The sequence below is a fragment of the Bos javanicus genome, chromosome 6 (genome assembly GCF_032452875.1).
Source record: "Bos javanicus breed banteng chromosome 6, ARS-OSU_banteng_1.0, whole genome shotgun sequence".
In the NCBI taxonomy this organism is placed as follows: Eukaryota; Metazoa; Chordata; class Mammalia; order Artiodactyla; family Bovidae; genus Bos; species Bos javanicus.
In genome coordinates, this window is record NC_083873.1 from 86,384,079 (window position 1) to 86,403,757 (window position 19,679).

At 42.3% G+C, this 19,679-nt stretch overlaps 1 protein-coding gene across 10 annotated transcripts in view; it reads left to right on the forward strand.

Moving 5' to 3' along the window:
* Positions 1–1,952: 1,952 nt before the first annotated feature.
* Positions 1,953–19,679, forward strand: part of RUFY3 (RUN and FYVE domain containing 3) — a 92,837-nt gene continuing 75,110 nt past the window's right edge. For 5 of the 10 annotated variants that reach the window (XR_009737050.1, XM_061420406.1, XM_061420408.1 and 2 more), the window contains exon 1: positions 1,953–2,504. Coding sequence is in view for 9 of the 10 variants with exons in the window: in XM_061420406.1 (XP_061276390.1) it covers positions 2,153–2,504 (352 nt within the window). In the remaining variant the exon portion in view is untranslated. The remainder of the gene's footprint in view (positions 2,505–19,679) is intronic. The other 5 variants (XM_061420409.1, XM_061420403.1, XM_061420400.1 and 2 more) reach the window with 3 other exon arrangements.

The window sequence follows — 19,679 nt, forward strand, 5'->3', positions numbered from 1 at the left end:
TTCATTGTAATTGATGACATAAAGCATAAATAGAACTGTTTTAAAAGTAAAGAGGCACAAAAGACTCAATATACCGCAAGGTTCCATAGCATGTCAACGTTTCTAACACCGTAGGTAACGTGGCTAACTGGAAAGGAGAAAGCTGGTAATTTAGACTAGATAACATTTTATAGTTTGTTAACTTGGTGACTCCTTTGGCTACAACTGGCCTTTCTCAAAAGTCTGATCTCTTTTCTTCTACCTACAATGGGATTGGTATATATTCTTGTTAAATTCTTTACTGAAAAACTGCAAAATATCTTTGTGAAGGAACCTGACAAGAATATGATACTTATAAATTTCTGCATGCAAAAACATGGTAAGAGAGCCAGTTAGGGACCACTTTGTTATACAGAAGAAATGAGCACAACATTGTAAATCAACTATATTTCAACTAAAAAAAAAAGGCAATTAAAGACGGGTAATAAAATCCTATATCTGGAATGTTATAGTTTTTCTCTTCAAGGCATTATAGTTTATAATTCCTAAAAGGCAATTTTATTTTTTACCAAGACTCCACCCTCAGACTGAAAAGCAAAGGCCCAGCAAAATTCCAAAATGCTACAAAATAGGATGAAGACGCTTTCCCCCATTTTGTTTTTATTACTGCAGGTTGTAGGCTGTTTTAATAAAACAATAATACATAGTTAATAATAACAATTATTTCACCCTATACCAGAACAGGAATCCAGGTTCACAGGACAAATAATTTAAGTAGGCAGTAGCACTGGAATCAACAGGTCAGGAAAATGCCAGAAACTGAAAAACTACTAACTTCTTGAAGTTCGCTTCTTATAAATACCTCCTTTTAAAATGTTTTGTTCAGAAGATTTGGTGATAGTATTAGAAGTCTCACGATAATTTCTTGTAATTTCAAGATGATTTTCAGAGAATAACAATAATAAAAAGGTTTACTTTCCCTTTCAGAGAGGGATAACGACAGAGGGAAAGGCAGACCAGAGAAAGAAGGAAAATCAGGTGGACAAAACGTTACACAACAGTGATTTTTAATTACGAGTCAACATGGATTCTATGCCAGCATTTTGCAGCCGGAACACAAAGCTAAACAGCTGGGAAATACTCGGGCACGTTCAAGGAATCTAGCGTAAGGAATAACAATAGTAACTGGAAATTGTCTTATTCAAAAAGGAAATGTTTATTTATGGGAATTACTGGATCAGTAATCGTTGATTCAAATATTCAAGATAAAGCAACAGTGGCCAATTACTAGCGAGACACGGGCGATATGAAAGTGAAAACTGTCGACCTGTAATAGATGCTTGTCATATAAATTCTAAGCTGTTTGGTTTAAAACGCATTCATGCGCACCGGAAACACCGGAAAACCAGGGAGTTAAAGCAAATACAAGATTTTTATACAGGGCACATGACAGCGAACAATAGAGGTGGGGGAAGGTGGACACCCACCTCTGGTTTCTCACATAAAAAGCTCATAAATCAAAACCTTGAATGAACGGTTCAAGTTATAGTGTGTGCAAGGCAAACGGTACAGTTTAATAAGAGGGTGGGGGGAGCGGGTAGGTTCCTATTTAAAATTAGCTTTCGCCTCTTTTTCAACCCAGATCTTTGTGCCTCCTTGCTACTGATAAAGTTGGGCGGTTACACACACAAGCGCCGCCAGCTATTTCGCCGGGTCTCCCATCGTTCAAGCACCGGGGGTACACACACCTGACCGCTTAGGAGGGCCGTGCCGGGGGCGGGTAAGGACCGGGCTCCCGGCGCCGTCTCCACCCCCGGGTCGGGAGGGAGCTCAGCGCCGCGGGAGCCGGGCGGAAGGTGGGCACTGGGAAGAGGAGGAGGTCGCCCCCTAGGGGAGCCGCGCCGCAGGCCCGGGGCCGGAGCGGGAGGGGCGGGCGGGAGGAGGCGGCCGGTAGGGAGACCGCGCCGTCGGGCGGGGCCGGCCCTCCAGCTGGCTCGGACCCCGGCGGGGCGGGCCGTAGACGAAGTGGCAGGGCCCGGACGCCGGGCCGTAACCCAGGAGAAAGGGGGCAGCGGCGCGGACGGGACGGGGCGGCGGCTGCCCGCCGTGACCCTCTGCTCCCCCGCCCAGGTCTGGGCGCGAGTCGGAGGCGGCGGCGAACGAAGGAGCCAGCATGGCTGAGACCTCGCCGCCGCCCACCGCCGGCGCGGAAAGTTGTAGCGAGGAGCCGGCGAGGGGTGGGAAGCAGCGGCCGGAGGAGCCGCGCCGCGCTCCAGCCGGGGGCGCGGACCGGGAGGACGAGGCGGGGCCGCCGCTGGCCTCCCCCGCGGGGCAATCGGAGCCCGGCTCTCCGGTGGCCGCCCCCTTCTTCCTGCTCTACCCGGGAGATGGAGGCGCCGGCTTCGTAGTGCGCCCGCCGCCGCAGCAGCAGCGCTCCTGGAGGACGCCGCCGTCGCCGGGCTCCCCGCTGCCCTTCCTGCTGCTGAACTACCCGAGCGGGGGCGGCGGCGGCGGCGGCAAACACCGTGAGTGGCGGCGGGGAAGGGAGATGCCGGCAGGGAAGGGGGGCCTCGGCCGGAAGGGTCAGTCAGGCTGCGCAGAGCTCCGCCTCCCGCAGGCTCCCCGGAGCGGAGCGGGGCGCCGGGCCAGCGGGGAGGCAGGGGCGCTGGGGGCTGCTCTCCGGAAGCTCGCGTCCGGGGGTGCAGGGGTGGCGGGGGTGAGGGGGACGGCCGCGGTCCGGGCGCCGGACTGTTTACCTCCGAGTCTCCCCAGGCCTCAGGCTCCCGCCCGGCCTCCCCACCACTCCCCTCCCGGGCCGGGCGTTCGTCCTTGCCAGCCTCCCACGTGCTCGCGGATCGCAGCCCCGGGTTTCGGGTGGGAGTCGTCCCGGGAAGAGTCGAGGAGGGGGCGGCGCCCGGAGCCTGGGCCGCCGGGCAGGTCAGCCGGGTACGGGCTCCCAGCGCCGCGGCCGCCGAGTAGGTGTGGCTGCTGCGCTGCTGCCGCCGCCCGCGTGGCCTCGGTTGGACCACTGAATTTTTTACGAGCGTTCAGTCTACACCCGTAAATATCACAGATCCGTCCTCCCACAGTGGGAAGAGAAATCAGGAACTGTGCGCCGGGGTGATGAGAAGGGAAAGTGTGGCTTGGGGAGGGCACCTCTTGGGATGATCTCGTTTGACAGGAAGAGGCCTCCACCTTTTTAAGAACACTGTCACCGGAGCCCTCTGAATGCAGAGGACCCACTTTGTGCTGGATCGGTCCAAAAATGTCTGGCGCTCCTTGCTAGTGAGCGCGGTCCTAGAGTAGGCAGTGTGTACACAAGACTTGCGGCAGTGTGAAGTCTGGTTTAAGACGACAGGATCTTAAGAGTGTGAAAATGTGACTGAGGATACAAGACCTGAAATAATTGCCGAAAACTTGGCTTGTATGAGTTCTGAAAAGGGAGACTTGCCTAAGGCGAAGAGAGAATCAGTCTATCTCTGTCTCAGGTCTGTCTCATAGCTAGAAATTTCTTTTTTAGCACCAAAGCAAACCCTTTAACTGTTCTGCACTGCCAAGAAACCCTGACATTGCCCTTTCTCCCTCTGATCCGTCCCCTAGAAAAAGATTAACATTAGTTGAATATTTTCTGTGTGCCTGTGCTGCTATGATCGTAGTTAACCCTCACATCGCTATAATTCAGTATGCCGCTTTTTCAGGTGAGGAAGCTGAAAATCAGTGTGTTTAAGTGATTTGTCCTAAGTAACAGTGTGAGAGAAGGAATGAAGTTGACCAGATTCTGCCTACCGAGCCCAACGCTCTTTGAGCGAAGAGCAGACGTGATTGGATGGTTCTTCTCCAAACTAGGGTCCATTGGGTTCTCCTGGAGGGAGTCCTTTGTTAGCTTCTCTGTTTTACTTACCTAGAATGGGGGCCAACACTAACCATTGACTAAGAGTTTTAGTAAAATCTTCCTTTGGGTGTTGCAGTAATCCACTAATCTCCAAAAGGGAGTGTCTAATATTGTCAGAAATGAGTCTTTTTATAAGTAGAGGAGGTGAAGGTAAGAATATTCTCAACACTAGTTTTCATTTTCTAAGGAATCTGCTTTCTGATTTGTTCTTTAAGCACTGCCTTCTTCTTCCTAAAACTGTATTTTTGTATACCGCTTATTAACCAGTCATTGTAGAATGAAGAAGATCCTCCCCTCAGTTCTTTATAACTCTGTGTAACAGTTGTGGTAGAAGGTGTAATGTAGAAAAAATTTTTCAATTATTGGCCAGTATCTGTTATGGGCATTACCTGAATTTCATTGATTTATTTGATTCCTTCCTCTTATAAGGGCTGACTTTTTTTTTTTTTTTTTTTTTAAGTATTTTCAGAAAATTGGGGCCTTAGCTTGATCAAGATCAGCAGTGAGAATTTAAAGCTTAAATTTTGTAACTGTGATTCCTTGGTCTCTACCTTACGATAGTAGATATGTGGCATGATTTGTCCACACATAAAGTTCTCCTGTCCTTTAATTTCTGAAATAGTTTATACGTGTGTAAATACCCAGAAAAATTATTGGGGAAATATGTGTCCCACTTAACACTTTTTATAGACCAGTCACTGAGGGACAGTTTATATTGTAAAAGATCACTGATAACTTACATTATTCAACTATAAAATTGTCTTCAAGTGGTTCTTATTTTGTACTGTTTTTATTTTTATCTGTTATTTTAATATATACTTTAGAATACACAAACTTGGAAGAAGGAATACCCTAGATATTAATAAAAATACTTCCTTGTTGCTACTCTGTAGAGTCAGTGCAGTATTGCTTTGTCTAATGTACTTGGACATCAGAACCTGGGGTCTTCTGATTCCTTATTTGAGCAACCTCAGACCAACTGTTTTTAGAAGACTTCTCACTTCAGTTACCAGGGCAGTACTTAGACTCAACCTCAACAAGTAATGAACATTTGCCTCTTCAACACCAAATTTTTAACTCTTGCTAATGTATTTGCCAGAAGTGTATACATATACAGTAATTTTGACAGGGTGTCTATTAAGGTATTATTATCTCCATTTTAGAAATCTTGACGGTACTCAGAAATTTAAAAAATTAACCTTTACGTTTGAGTTTAGGAGCTTTGTTGTAAATGACACCGATGAAGAATAGCAAAAATGTGTGCAGAGGAAGTAGCCTAAACTGTGTAGGAATCATGATATATAAGGTTTCAATGTAAAATCTTGCAGGATATACGGTCTATAAAAGAACTCAATGAGCTTAAATGCAATATGAAACTTTTCTGATGTGCCAGTCTGACTCTGTGTGCTAGTAATCTGCTAAATTTTTATGCTTCTAGCTTTTAAGTCTCAAAATTCTACCATGCCTTTTTTTTTTTAATAAAAATTACAAGTAATGCATGCATCTGTTCTTACTCTTTAAATGTTTTATAGTGCAAAAGTACACTGAGCACAAAAAAAATAAAAAAGTACATTGAGCACGAAGTGAACTTTCCTCTTTGTGGGCCCTCAAGCCCTCCTGTCCCCCGGCTTCTTCCATCAACACCATAGTTTATTATCAGAGAATACCACCTTTGAGTTTGGTGAGTTTTCTTGCAGAACTTTTGCATGCATTCACACAACTGTGTGTGTTCATATTGCATGGGGCATTCTCCCCCTTGGCGTATGACTGTTCATTCCAATTTTTCATCAGCTCTCTGAGAAGGAGCTTCTTGCATGCCACAGCCCAATACTTTTGAAACCAAGTCCCCCTAAAACACAATTCTTATGCCGAGTTTTTGGTTAAACCCTCTATTGAAGACTTCAATCTCTTTCTTGTCCCACAACTGTTCCCCTCAGGATTAAAGAGTATCAAAGAAAGGGGGGGATTGAAACCAAGCAGGACCCTGTGGGGCCTTTCCAGGAACAAAAGTCATTCTGTGTCCCCCATTTCTTACTTGTAAAAAAAAAAAAAAGACTTTAGACTCAGGCTTTTCCTGAGTGCCAAAGAGTAGCCTCAAGCCAAGGACAGGTTAATGAAGAGGACTGTCGAGTCACAGGATTCCTAGTTTCTCCTGAAGGGATATAGATAACAATCTGACATACACCTTTGAATTGTTCTGTAGAAACTAAGACCCCCACCCAGGTGGAAGATGTCCACCACACGTAGATGTCAAGCATTGTAGACCCCAGACTGGTTGGAACCAGAAAGTTGAGATTCCTGAAGCATAAGCATGTTATCAGCCAATCAGAAGAAGGTTCTTGAGCTGATCACGCATCCTGTGACCCTCTCCTCTTGCTGAAAGCCATCCAGGAGTTCAGGTCTTGTCAGCATGAGCTGCCCATTTTGCTTGCTTGGCATCCTGCAAATAAACCCATACCTTGTTTCAAACACCTATGATCAGAGTTTGGCTTTCTGTGCCAAGGGCACACCAATAACACTTTTAATGCCTTCCTTTTCCATCTTAACTTTTGAGATGTCTTATGGGTGGACAGAATGGACAAGAGATGGCTTCTCCTTCCTTAGTCGGAAGGAAAAGGCACTCCTGCCATCTGCATGGTTATCAGCTTCTACTGACAGCTCTTTTCCTCTTTCAGCTCCCAGATCCACCACAGACATTTGTGTTTAAGGCAGTGTCATGCAAATAGCCCACATCTCTGCCATTTACTCTCTCGAGTACAGCAGTGTACAAAAAAAGTCACACTTTCATAGAAGCAGCTTTCTGTATTTGTGTATGCTGTTTTGAGATGGGAGGAGGGCTAGGAAAGGAATAGAAAGAGGGGAGAAAAAGCCTTGGGGAGGACTGGCAGCGTTACTATGACTACCCACTTCAAAGTTGAGTATACGTAACAGTGAATGCCTTGGTTGAGCCCTGCAAAGTGCAGAGGACGAGGCTTCTAGAAGCATTCAGCTGTTTCTCACAGATGCGCTTTAAGAGTCCATGATTTAGGGAAGGAACTTTCTCATTTACGTATAAAACCATGAATGTGTATTTAAGGGGAGAAAGTCAATTTTATGTTCCCAGTTTCGTACACACATTTACTGTATAAAGATATATATATATATTATATATATATGTGTGTGTGTGTGTGTGCATATATACATTATTTGTATATGTATGTATTCACTGACTTTAGTTTATTCAACATGGATATTTCTATTATTATGTCTCTCTCCTTTTTTCATTGTTTAACAGTACTATAGAAAACATTATACCTGGTTAGGAGTTGAATACACATTAATCAGTTCATCTGCTGTTTGCTTTTTAAACTTTGAAAAGACAAAAGTACTTTTTCTGGTTTTGCAAATATAGAGGCCTCTGCCCCAAATGCAGAGGTACGAAGGGAAGGGTCCAGCCATCAGAATGGAAAAGTTTTGCACATTCACCTCATTAGTAGGTTTCTGCTTGATTTGTGACTTTTAAAAAGACAGCCTTTTGTTATAATCAATGTAAAAGCAGTGCCTTTCTTTACAGCCTTGTGATTCACAAATCTATAACCATCAGCTCTTTTCCAACTGTGTTCAGAATGCAAGCAGCCACTTTCTGATTCATTAAATGCCATTTTGTCAAATGGCAGCTATAAGGACTCGTAAGAAAAGGGGGAAAACCTCAGAAATGCAGCATCTTCAGTGTATAATTGTTTGTAGCTTGGTGACTACCAGAGACCTGTAGTTTAATTCTTGACCTTGCTCAGTTGCTGAGTCCTGTCTGATTCTTTGCGACTCCATGGACTGTAGCCTGCCAGCCTCTTCTATCCATGGGATTTTCCAGGTAAGAATACTGGAGTGGGTTGCCATGCCCTTTTCCAGTTTAGTCCTTAAGAGTATCTCTTACTAAATCGTAATCTATTATTAAATCTATTACGTAATCTATTACTAAAATTATTACTATTTAGTAATAAATTAACCTAAATTACTAAATCGTAGTATCTATTACTAATAAATAAATACTAATTTATTTATTAGTAAATAAATTACTAAATAGATGCGTCCTTTCTACACACAGTTGAAATGCCCTGGGATCCTGAGCATTTCAGGCACTGGGTTGTGCCCCAGTTCCTGCCTCATGACTAAATTAGCTGTCTGCCTCTTGCCTTGCTGATGTAACTTTCATCACCACTGCTGCCTGGACTGTCACAGTTGTCTCCCCAGCCATCTTCTCCCCTTCTTTTCTGCCTGCTTTCTTTTCTTTTACCTACTCTTCTGGCCTGGCATTATCAAAAACTCCTGTTAGGCTCTTAATAGACAAAGCAACAGTTTCAGAATATTAGATGTAATCTCTGAGCCTTTGACTTTGTTTTGGCTGCTTTGCTAGTGATAATCGTGGGTTCATTCATTCAGAGTTTTCTTATTTCTTAGTTCTGATCTTAGCTTCATTTTAGATACTATAGAATCCTAAAAGGCTGTTCATTAGATGACAAAAATTTTACTGTAGTTCTATAACCCAGACAATTATGAATAAAGAACGTAACTAGCAAGATAGTTGTGGTACTTAGTGACTACCATTTCTATGAATAGAATATTTTTATGTGCTAGGCAGGCAGGCAAAAACTTCACATGTATCAGTAGTTACCAGTTTAGGGGGTTATATTTATGAGGTATTTCTTAGAATTTCCATCAGATAGAAGAGCCAATACACAAAACCACTCACTTAACAATGAAAGCTGAAAATAAAAAATGGGGAGGAGGAGTAGTGCATATAGAATTCATACAGGGAAACAGATGGGTGCAACAGATGTTTGTCATCGGAGTATTTGACTCAATCTCTTAAGTGCCTGATCGAAACTATTACGTAAAATAAATTCTGATAGTAACCTTGGATTTAGAAGATTATATTCTGGAGATACTGATTTTTTGGTTTTAGGGAGTCTTATCTCAAATATCAGCACACATCAGATTCACCTGGAGGTCTTGTTAACAGAGATTTCTGACCCTGTCCCTAGAAGTATGTGTGTTTTGTTTTGTTTTCTGTTTTTACTGAGGTATAATTGACATTTTTAATTTTAAATGGAAGCCCACTCCAGTGTTCTTGCCTGGAGAATCCCAGGAACGGGGAAGCCTGGTGGGCTGCCGTCTATGGGGTCGCACAGAGTCGGACACGACTGAAGCGACTTAGCAGCATAGTTGATTAACAATGTTGTGTTAGTTTCTGGTATACAGCAGAGTGATTCAGTTATATGTATACATGTATCTGTTGTTTTTCAAATTCTTTTCCCATTTAGATGATTACAGAATATTGAGCAGAGTTCCGTGTGCTGCACAGTAGGTCCTTGTTGACTATCTGCTATAAATATGGCAGTGTATACATGTCAGTCCCAAACCCCCAATCTAACCCTCTCCCCACCCATCCTCCCTTGGTACCTATTATTGACATATTATGTTAGTTTCAGGTACACAACTTGATAATTCAATATTTGTATATATTGCTTTTTTTTTTAAACTGAAGGATAGAGAATGAATTCACATTCCTGAATAGTCTGAGTATCCAAAGCTCATGAGTTAATCACAGTATGCTCCCTCACCAAGGCCCTAAAGAAACCAGTTTGGAGAGAGGGCAGTAAAAAAAGTTGCTGGGTAGGAGAGACAGCAGAGGAAAGGCGACAAAGAAAGCAGCTTTTCAGACTGAAAGAATAGTATTGGCCGAACATGTTCACCAGAATGTATTTTGTCTCACATCTTTTTCCCTTTGTGACTTTTTAAAATTTATTTATTTTTAATTGGAGGATAATTGCTTTACGATATTGTGTTGGTTTCTGCCATACATCAACATGAATCAGCCATAGGTATACACACGGCCCCTCCTGCTTCAACCTCCCTCCCACCTTCAGAAGCTAAGAGAACATATGTTTCTAGTGTAGGTCATAGGTAGTAAAAAGTCTAGGTGGATGATGATAAGAGTTTAGCCTTATTAACTGGATGAAATGATAACTCCTTGTCAGCTAATATTTTTGAAAATTCCTGAAATAATTAAACAAGTTGCATAAAAGACATGCTGCTTCTCTGTCATTGCACAGGCAACTGGTAGCCATCATAAATAAAAGTAGAATCCCATTTTAATGAACTTTGCAGAATATCACAGCTGTCACATTTCTATACAAGTGTTATTAACATTATAATCTCTTCTACAGTGCAAAGTAGCTCAAATATGAGCTTTTAAATTTATTCTGGGAATAATTTAATAGTATACCAAAGCATTAAAGAATTGATTTGAAATTATGTGAAAAGAAATGCTTTTAGATTTACAAAAGCAGTGGTACTTGAGAGGGTACGTATCAATATGGTCATGCCCTCTACTGTAGCTATTTGAATAACTGTGCAAAGTTGATTCATAGTCTTCCTAAAACATAACAGATCAGGAATCAGGCGCTGCTGGGCCAAGATCATACTCTTTGCAAAGAACATCTTAAGTGTGTGGTTCTAGACTTGCTGTATACGGAGTGGACATGAAACTCCGCATGTGTCGGGTGAGTGGCGTGAACGGTGGGGCAGAGGTGGGAAGTTTTGAAACCTCACAATCCATAAGGAAAGGAGAGATTGGCAGACTGTGACAAGTGGCACATAGGAAGCAGAATAAATTAATTGGTTCAGCGTGTTGCCTTTTAAAATGAGGTTCCTGTCTCTAACCATACAATCTTTTTAGGGACTCTCCACAGACGTTTATCTGCTTCCCCTGCCTTTTTTTAATGAACTTAGGAGATACAGTCACCAGATGTGGAGGCTTGGTAAAACTCTGACCCCTCTCCTCTTCCTTCCTCAAGCCTCAAGAGTTACCCCACCATACCCTTTGCTAAGATCACCTTTTTACTTTCCTCTACCTTAGTCCCTTGAACATTGATCCTTACTGACTCTTATTTCATGTGATGATAGGTTTTTGTTTATATTAGAGTATAATTGCTTTACAGTGTTGTGTTAGTTTCAGCTGTACAACAGCATGAATCAGCTATGTATATACATATATCCCCTTCCTCTTTTTTTTCCCAGAACTCTCAAAGGCAGAATCACTTGTGAAATGATAATAATGGCTGCCATGTACTGACTGTCTGCTTTGTGCAAAGTGCCATGCTGAGCATTTTACTTACGTTATTTCATCTAACTCTGAAGTAGTTAATAGGAGTATCCCCATTTTGTCAGTGAAGAAACGGGCGCCGAAACAAATACTTTGCCAAGGTTACTCAGCTTCTAAGTGGTGGACTAGGATTCACTGTGGGCATTCTGACTTGAGTCCATGTGCTCTCAGCCTCCTTCACTGTCTCCCATAACTGGAATCACATTCCAAACTGGAGGCTCCTCCTTAGGCAGCAGTGGCCCTCAAGTTTCTTGTTCTGCCCAGCAAAGCCCTATTTGCTTAAAAAAAAAAATGAATGTGAAATTCACAAGATACCAGTGTGATAGAAAAAACAGTTATATATGTAAGTAACACTGAATTAGCCACATGTGTCACAGGGACTTCGGAAGTCCTTAAACGCCCATAATTTTCTGTTTCTTGTCTTTGCCTTTGTTCTTTCTTCATATCCATAGTGCCTAGCACATAATACCTTATACATTGTATGGCGTCATCGACTCAATGGACATGAGTTTGAGCAAACTCCAGGAGATAGTGAAGGACAGGGAAGCCTGGCATGCTACAGTCCCCGTGGTCACAGAGTCGGCACAACTGAACGACTGAACAACAACAATACTTGTTAAATGATTGAATTTGTTATGTATAAATGAATAAAGCCTGTGTTAGAATGAAGTGTCTTTTGGGGCATAAATATAGCTTGATTTTCTAGAACTTGGGGTTTTCATGACTGAAGTGAAACAGGAGGGTGGAAATACACCATTGCAAAAATATAGAGTACTTTAAAGTTTCATATCTATACCAACAAGTATCTACTGAGAGTCTGGTATTGGGAAGGTACTGTTTTAAGCAAGTGTGTAGTGGTTTGCAAAACAGGCCAAGTTCTTACAGAGCCTGTGGTCTTGAAGCTAGTTATTTATTTCCTTTTTAATATTTGAATGACTTGAGATAGGATAAATTTCTCAAGATGGGCTACCAAGCAGTTGGTAGCTTTACATCTGTAAATTATTACCTCCTGCCACTTAGCAATGAAGCCCACTTTAGTTATTATGGCAGGAGTTATTTTTGTCTTGTGTTGGTTAATTTTAACAAGAAAAATGTGCATTATAATATTACTCCTGGTGGTGTTTGGCAGTCAGAGTCTGGCCGTCATGACTCAGCTTCTCAGGTTACTCATTGTATATAATATCATTCTTGGCTAATATCTAACCAAGTAGTACTGAGCTTGCCAAATGTATAAACCTAAACTTGCAGCAATCTCAACATCAGCAGTAGATATAACGGAGCTTTGTCTGTGAGAGGGAAGGAAGTGGAGGGAGGATGGGAGCATGTGACAAAGTCATGATCATTCAATTGGATAATCTTATAATTTAGCAGAAACATCTGGTCTTTCCCACGTGTCATCATGATGATAATTCATTGAGAAAAACACTTTTGTGCTCACAGCAACTAGTGAAATTTGAGGGAAGGTAAGACTTTTCTTCTTAAATTGTAAAACCATGACCCAGGAAGCCTTGGGAAACAGAACTTGTGAGCTTCACAAACTGATTTAGTTGCACAAGTTGACTGATTTTAAGAAGCACTATTGTGTGTAGAATAGGAACTCCGTAATAGGAGTAGTCAGCTAACTATAAAAGGAATAAGTGAAGTGGTCTCTTACCTTCAAAGCTGTTGGAGAGGAATTGGCATACCTACCAGAAATCTATTTCTGAAAAGCATCTAAATAATATCATTTAAAAATGAAAACTTACTAGAAATAAGCCAAATGCTCACCAGTGTGAAAATGGATAAAAAACTGTTTATATATAGAATGGACTATTACCTTGTAATCAGCAGCCCGAAAGGTAAAGTACAGCTACACACTACAGTATGAAGATATTAAGAAGAGATGGCAAGAATACACAGAAGAACTGTACAAAAAAGATCTTCATGACCCAGATAATTACAATGGTGTGATCACTCACCTAGAGCCAGACATCCTGGAATGTGAAGTCAAGTGGGCCTTAGAAAGCATCACTACGAACAAAGCTAGTGGAGGTGATGGAATTCCAGTTGAGCTATTCTAAATCCTGAAAGATGATGCTGTGAAAGTGCTGCACTCAATATACCAGCAAATTTGGAAAACTCAGCAGTGCCCACTGGACTGGAAAAGGTCAGTTTTCATTCCAATCCCAAAGAAACGCAATGCCAAAGAATGCTCAAACTACCACACAATTGCACTCATCTCACATGCTAGCAAAGAAATGCTCAAAATTCTCTAAGCCAGGCTTCAGCAATATGTGAACCATGAACTTCCTGATGTTCAAGCTGGTTTTAGAAAAGGCAGAGGAACCAGAGATCAAATTGCCAACATCCACTGGATCATGGAAAAAGCAAGAGAGTTCCAGAAAAACATCTATTTCTGCTTTATTGACTATGACAAAGCCTTTGACTGTGTGGATCATAAGAAACTGTGGAAAATTCTGAAAGAGATGGGACTACCAGACCACCTGACCTGCCTCTTGAGAAATCTGTATGCAGGTCAGGAAGCAACAGTTAGAACTGGACATGGAACAACGGACTGGTTCCAAATAGGAAAAGGAGTTCGTCAAGGCTGTATATTGTCACCCTGCTTATTTAACTTATATGCAGAGTACATCATGAGAAACACTGGACTGGAGGAAGCACAGGCTGGAATCGGGATTGCCGGGAGAAATGTCAATAACCTCAGATATGCAGATGACACCACCCTTATGGTGGTGAAGTGGAAAGGAACTAAAAAGCCTCTTGATGAAAGTGAAAGTGGAGAGTGAAAAAGTTGGCTTTAACATTCAGAAAACGAAGATCATGGCATCCGGTCCCATCACTTCATGGGAATTAGATGGGGAAACAGTGGAAACAGTGTCAGACTTTATTTTTCTGGGCTCCAAAATCACTGCAGATGGTGACTGCAGCCGTGAAATTAAAAGACGCTTACGTTATGACCAACCTAGATAGCATATTCAAAAGCAGAAACATTACTTTGCCAACAAAGGTTCGTCTAGTCAAGGCTATGGTTTTTCCTGTGGTCATGGGTGGATGTGAGAGTTGGACTGTGAAGAAGGCTGAGCAGTGAAGAATTGATGCTTTTGAACTGTGGTGTTGGAGAAGACTCTTGAGAGTCCCTTGGACTGCAGGGAGATCCAACCAGTCCATTCTGAAGGAGATCAGCCCTGGGATTTCTTTGGAAGGAATGATGCTAAAGCTGAAACTCCAGTACTTTGGCCACCTCATGTGAAGAGTTGACTCACTGGAAAAGACTCTGATGCTGGGAGGGATTTGGGGCAGGAGGAGAAGGGGACGACAGAGGATGAGATGGCTGGATGGCATCACTGACTCGATGGACGTGAGTCTGAGTGAACTCCGGGAGTTGGTGATGGACAGGGAGGCCTGGCGTGTTGCGATTCATGGGGTCGCAAAGAGTTGGACACGACTGAGCGACTGATCTGATCTGATCTGACACACTACAGTATGGATACATCTTAGAAAATGCAGTTTTGAGTGAAAGTGTGTTAGTCGTTCAGTCGTGTCCAACTCTTTGCAACCCCATGGACTGTAACCTGTGAGGCTCCTCTGTCCATGGAATTCTCCAGGCAAGAATACTGGAGTGGGTTGCCATTCCCTCTCCAGGGGATCTTTCTGACCCAGGGATAAAACCCCAGTCTCTGACACTCCAGGCAGATTCCTTATGGTCTGAGCCACCAAAGAAATCTTAGAAAATGCAATATTGAGTGAAAGGCTTAGATTATATATAGTATGAAGCCCTTTTTGCTGAAGTTAAAAAGCTGAAGCTGAAATACTACTTGAAAGAAAGTGTTAATTACTCAGTCATGTCCAACTCTTTGTGACCCCATGGACTAGATAGCCTGCCAGGCTCCTCTGTCCATGGAATTCTCCAGGCCAGAATACTGGAGTGGATAGCCATTCCCTTCTGCAGGGGATCTTCCTGACCCAGGAATCAAACCCAGGTCTCCCACATTGCAGGAAGATTCTTTACCATTTGAGCTACCTGGGAACCCCAAGATATTGTTTAGGCATCCATTATTTTTAAGAATAGTTTTAAAATAAGGTAATGGTTTACACAAAATTCAGAAGTAGTTGCCTCAAAAGGGGAGGCAGAAATTCAAAAGAGAAGTGAAAGTCGCTCAGTTTGTGTCCAGGCCAGAATACTGAAATGGATAGCCTTTCCCTTCTCCAGGGGATCTTCCCAGCACAGGGGTCAAACCCAGGTCATTGCAGGCAGATGCTTTAGCAGCTGAGCCACAAGGGAAGCCCAAGAATACTGGAGTAGGTAGCCTGTTCTTTCTCCCGCGGGAACCAGGGTCTCCTGCATTGCAGACGGATTCTTTTAACAACTGAGCAATTGGGGAAGTTATCAGAAGAAAGAAGGCATGTGTAAATGTCAGACACTGGTCTATTTCTCCAGCTGAGCAATGGTTTCATGGATATTAATGTGTTTTTTTTTTAAGACTTAAAATTACGCATTGAAGTTTCTTGTTTAAAGATGTTCTGAAATGAGTCGTTTTAGAGAATAGTTCCCCCCTTCATTTGTCTTCTCACACTTCTGAATGTATCAGGTATTCTTAACATGTTCACCTGAGTAAGTGAATGTGGCAGAAACTTGGCAAGGTGGTTTTTTCAGCTCTCAGAGAGGTGGTACAGTAAGCAAGCGACATCCTTCACGATAGTCAGGAAGAATTCGGTTGACCCTTTGCCAGCACAAGCAGAAAGATCCATACTGGATTCGAAGCCTCTCAAAAAATGCCCACTTGGGAATTCCGTGGTGCTCCAGTGGTTAGAGCTTGGTACATTCACTGCTGGGACCTGGGTTCAATTCCTGATCCTTGAAATAAGATCTCACAAGCCACACTCCAAGGCCAAAAAAAAAGAGGAATAGAAAAAAGGCCCACTTGTTAAGAACCTGAACTAGCTATATAAGGGTGACAAAATAGAATATATAGTTTATGAAGCATTAAGGTGTAAATTATGAAAGCTGATAACATTTTTTTCTTCTTCATATCGTAACTTTGTTGAAATTGATGTTTAGGAAATTTCAAGAGTACCTTGCCTGTGTTACTTTGTTTTTGCTTTTATTTCCTTTTATTTTCCCTGTGATCCTTGGGGTGAAGTGCTGAAGTTGCAAAGTATAGAAGAAAACATGGACTTTAGGGGCATTCTAGAAGCAGCTGGAAATCGCAGATCTGCCACTTGTTAATTGTGTGATCTTGGACCAGTTAGGTGGCTCTGCTTGGCTTCCTTGAATGTAAAGAGGGAATATCAATATCTACTTTGCAGGAGTCTTGTGAGGACTTGCTATAATATTTATGTATGAAGCACCTAACAGAAAAAAGAAATCCAATAAATGATAGTTCCTTAAGTAGTGATAATTTTTCCACATTGTATAACAGGGACACTGAGCATGACAAATCAGTCTTTGTCTTAGGAGCTGAGTAAATATACTTTAAAGGAATGTAACTACTAACTTTGAAAAGTGAATCTCATTTGCTTTCAATCATAATGTGGAAAATTCAAGCTGTGTAAGCAGCTAGAACATAGGTATTATTCAGATCATTATCTTGAATTTAAACTTTACATAGTCTTGTTAATTCTGTTTTACGGCCACAGACTGTACTCCAGGCCCTCACAACTATTTTACAAGTATATGCTGTTATTCACAAGTGCATTCACGTGAGAAAATAGTCCAATACAGCTTATAAGTAGTATGTTTATGAGAAAAAAGTTCAAAGTTTGTATGTTTTGCCAATGACTTAATATTGCCTTTATGTTCTAAGCTAATATGTTTACATAATAAAGACCCAAATGTGAAAACATGACTAAGCAATAATTTAAATTACTTTTATTTATTGGAGAAGGAAATGGAAACCCACTCCAGTATTCTTACCTGGAGAATCCCATGGACAGGGGAGCCTGGCCTGGCAGGCTACAGTCCATGGGGTCGCAAAGGGTTTGACACAACTGAGCGACTGAGCATAGTTCTCTATAAATTGTGCTGGTTTTCATAGTAAATGTATTGCTTATGAACACTGAGCAACTGTCATGTTGAAGACTCAAGAGTGTTTACCTGCAAACAGGTGTAACTTGGTAGAAGTACAGGTTTTCCTGCCCATCCACAGTTCTTATTTCTGAAATAAATGTTAACACCTCCTCAAACTGATACATATGGGAAACTCAACGGTAACCAGTGTGTACACATTTTTCTCTCCTGGGAAAAAGTTTTAGTTGCTTTGGACTTCGCTCCCTGTGCCCTCCACCTGAAGAGAAGGACCTTGGAAGGAATGTTAACCAAGGTACTCTGCTTGTTGACATAGATGTTCATTTTGTGCTGCTATGTTGTAATGAGTCCAAATCTCCTGTTCAGTGTTAAATAAATGCTTTATTGTTTGATTGATGGGAAGATTGTCCATCACTGTTTGTGACCTGCTGGATTCATATATTGGTGTACTGTGCTTAGTCACTCAGTCATGTCTGACTTTGTGCAACCCTGTGGACTGTAGGCTCCTCTGTCCATGGGACTCTCCAGGCAAGAATACTGGAGTGGGTTACCATTTCCTCCTCCAGGGGATCTTCCCCACCCATGGATTGAACCCATGTCTCTTAGGTCTCCTGCATTGGCAGATGGGTTTTTTTTTTTACCTGCTGATACCACCTGGGAAGCCCAACACAGGCAATCCCAGAGCATTCAGATTAATTTATATAATCACTGTTCTATGTTTTAAGAATGTATCAGTGACCTAGAATCTTGATGTCATATGTACAGATAGCCAGGGCTGTTGGATATTGTGGTTCCAGGAACTATTCAGTGTAACTTTGAAGATTTTCAGTTCAGTTCAGTCACTCAGTCGTGTCCAACTCTTTGCGACCCCATGAACTGCAGCACGCCAGGCCTCCCTGTCCATCACCAACTCCCAGAGTTTACCCAAACTAATGTCCATTTTGATGCCATCTATCCATCTCAATCTCTGTAGTCCCCTTCTCCTCCTGCCCTCAATCTTTCCCAGCATCAGGGTCTTTTCAAATGAGTCAGCTCTTCACATTAGGTGGCCAAATTATTGGAGTTTCAGCTTCAACATCAGTCCTTCCAATGAACACCCAGGATTGATCTCCTTTGGGATGGACTGGTTGGATCTCCTTGCAGTCCAACGGACTCGAAGGAGTCTTCTCCAACACCACAGTTCAAAAGCACCAATTCTTCGGCGCTCATCTTTCTTTATAGTCCAACTCTCACATCCATACATGACCACTGGAAAAACCATAGCCTTGACTAGACGGACCTTTGTTGACAAAGTAATGTCTCTGCTTTTGAATATGCTGTCTAGGTTGGTCATAACTTTCCTTCCAAGGAGTAAGCGTCTTTTAATTTCGTGGCTGCAGTCACCATCTACAGTGATTTTGGAGCCCCCCAAAATAAAGTCAGCCACTGTTTCCACTGTTTCCCCATCTATTTGCCATGAAGTGATGGGACCAGATGCCATGATCTGTTTTCTGAATGTTGAGCTTTAAGCCAACTTTTTAAGTCTCCACTTTCACTTTCATCAAGAGGCTCTTTAGTTCTTCTTCACTTTCTGCCATAAAGGTGGTGTCATCTGCATATCTGAGGTTACTGATATTTCTCCCAGCAATCTTAATTCCAGCTTGTGCTTCATCCAGTCCAGCATTTCTCATGATGTACTCTGCATATAAGTTAAATAAACAGGGTGACAATATACAGCCTTGACGTACTCCTTTTCCTATTTGGAACCAGTCTGTTGTTCCATGTCCAGTTCTAACCCTTGCTTCCTGACCTGCATACACATTTCTCAAGAGGCAGGTCATGTGGGCTGGTATTCCCATCTCTTTCAGAATTTTCCACAGTTTCTTATGATCCACATAGTCAAAGGCTTTGTCATAGTCAATAAAGCAGAAATAGATGTTTTTCTGGAACTCTCTCGCTTTTTCGATGATCCAGCAGATGTTGGTAATTTGATCTCTGGTTCCTCTGCCTTTTCTAAAACCAGTTTGAACATCTGAAACTTCACGGTTCATGTATTGCTGAAGCCTGGCTTGGAGAATTTTGGGCATCACTTTACTAGCATGTGAGATGAGTGCAATTGTGTGGTACTTTGAGCATTCTTTGGCATTGCCTCTCTTGGCAATGGGATTGGGTTGAAGATTTTAATGACTCCTTAACTATGTTTTAAAGTGTTGTATGGCTTAAAGTTCAAACTATAAACTATCTCCCTTTAAGCTTTAATATAAAAAGATGGAAATTTGTCTGGCTAGAAAGAAATTGTGCTATAATCAGATGTGAATGTGTTAAATGAAGGCTTATATTCTGTATTTGGAAATTAAGTTTAGTCGCTAAATTGTGTCCAATTCTTTGAGACCCCATGGACTGCAGCATGCCAGGCTCCACTGTCTTCCACTATCTCCTGGAGTTTGCTGAAATTCATGTCCATTGAGTCAGTAATAGTATCTAACCATCTCATCCTCAGCCGCCCGCTTTTCCATTTGCCTTCAATCTTGCCCAGCATCAGGGTCTTTCCCAACGAGTTGGCTCTTCTCATCAGGTAGCCCAAGTATTGGAGCTTCAGCTTCAACATCAGTCCTTGCAATGAATATTCAGGGTTGATTTTTTTGAATTGACTGGTTTGA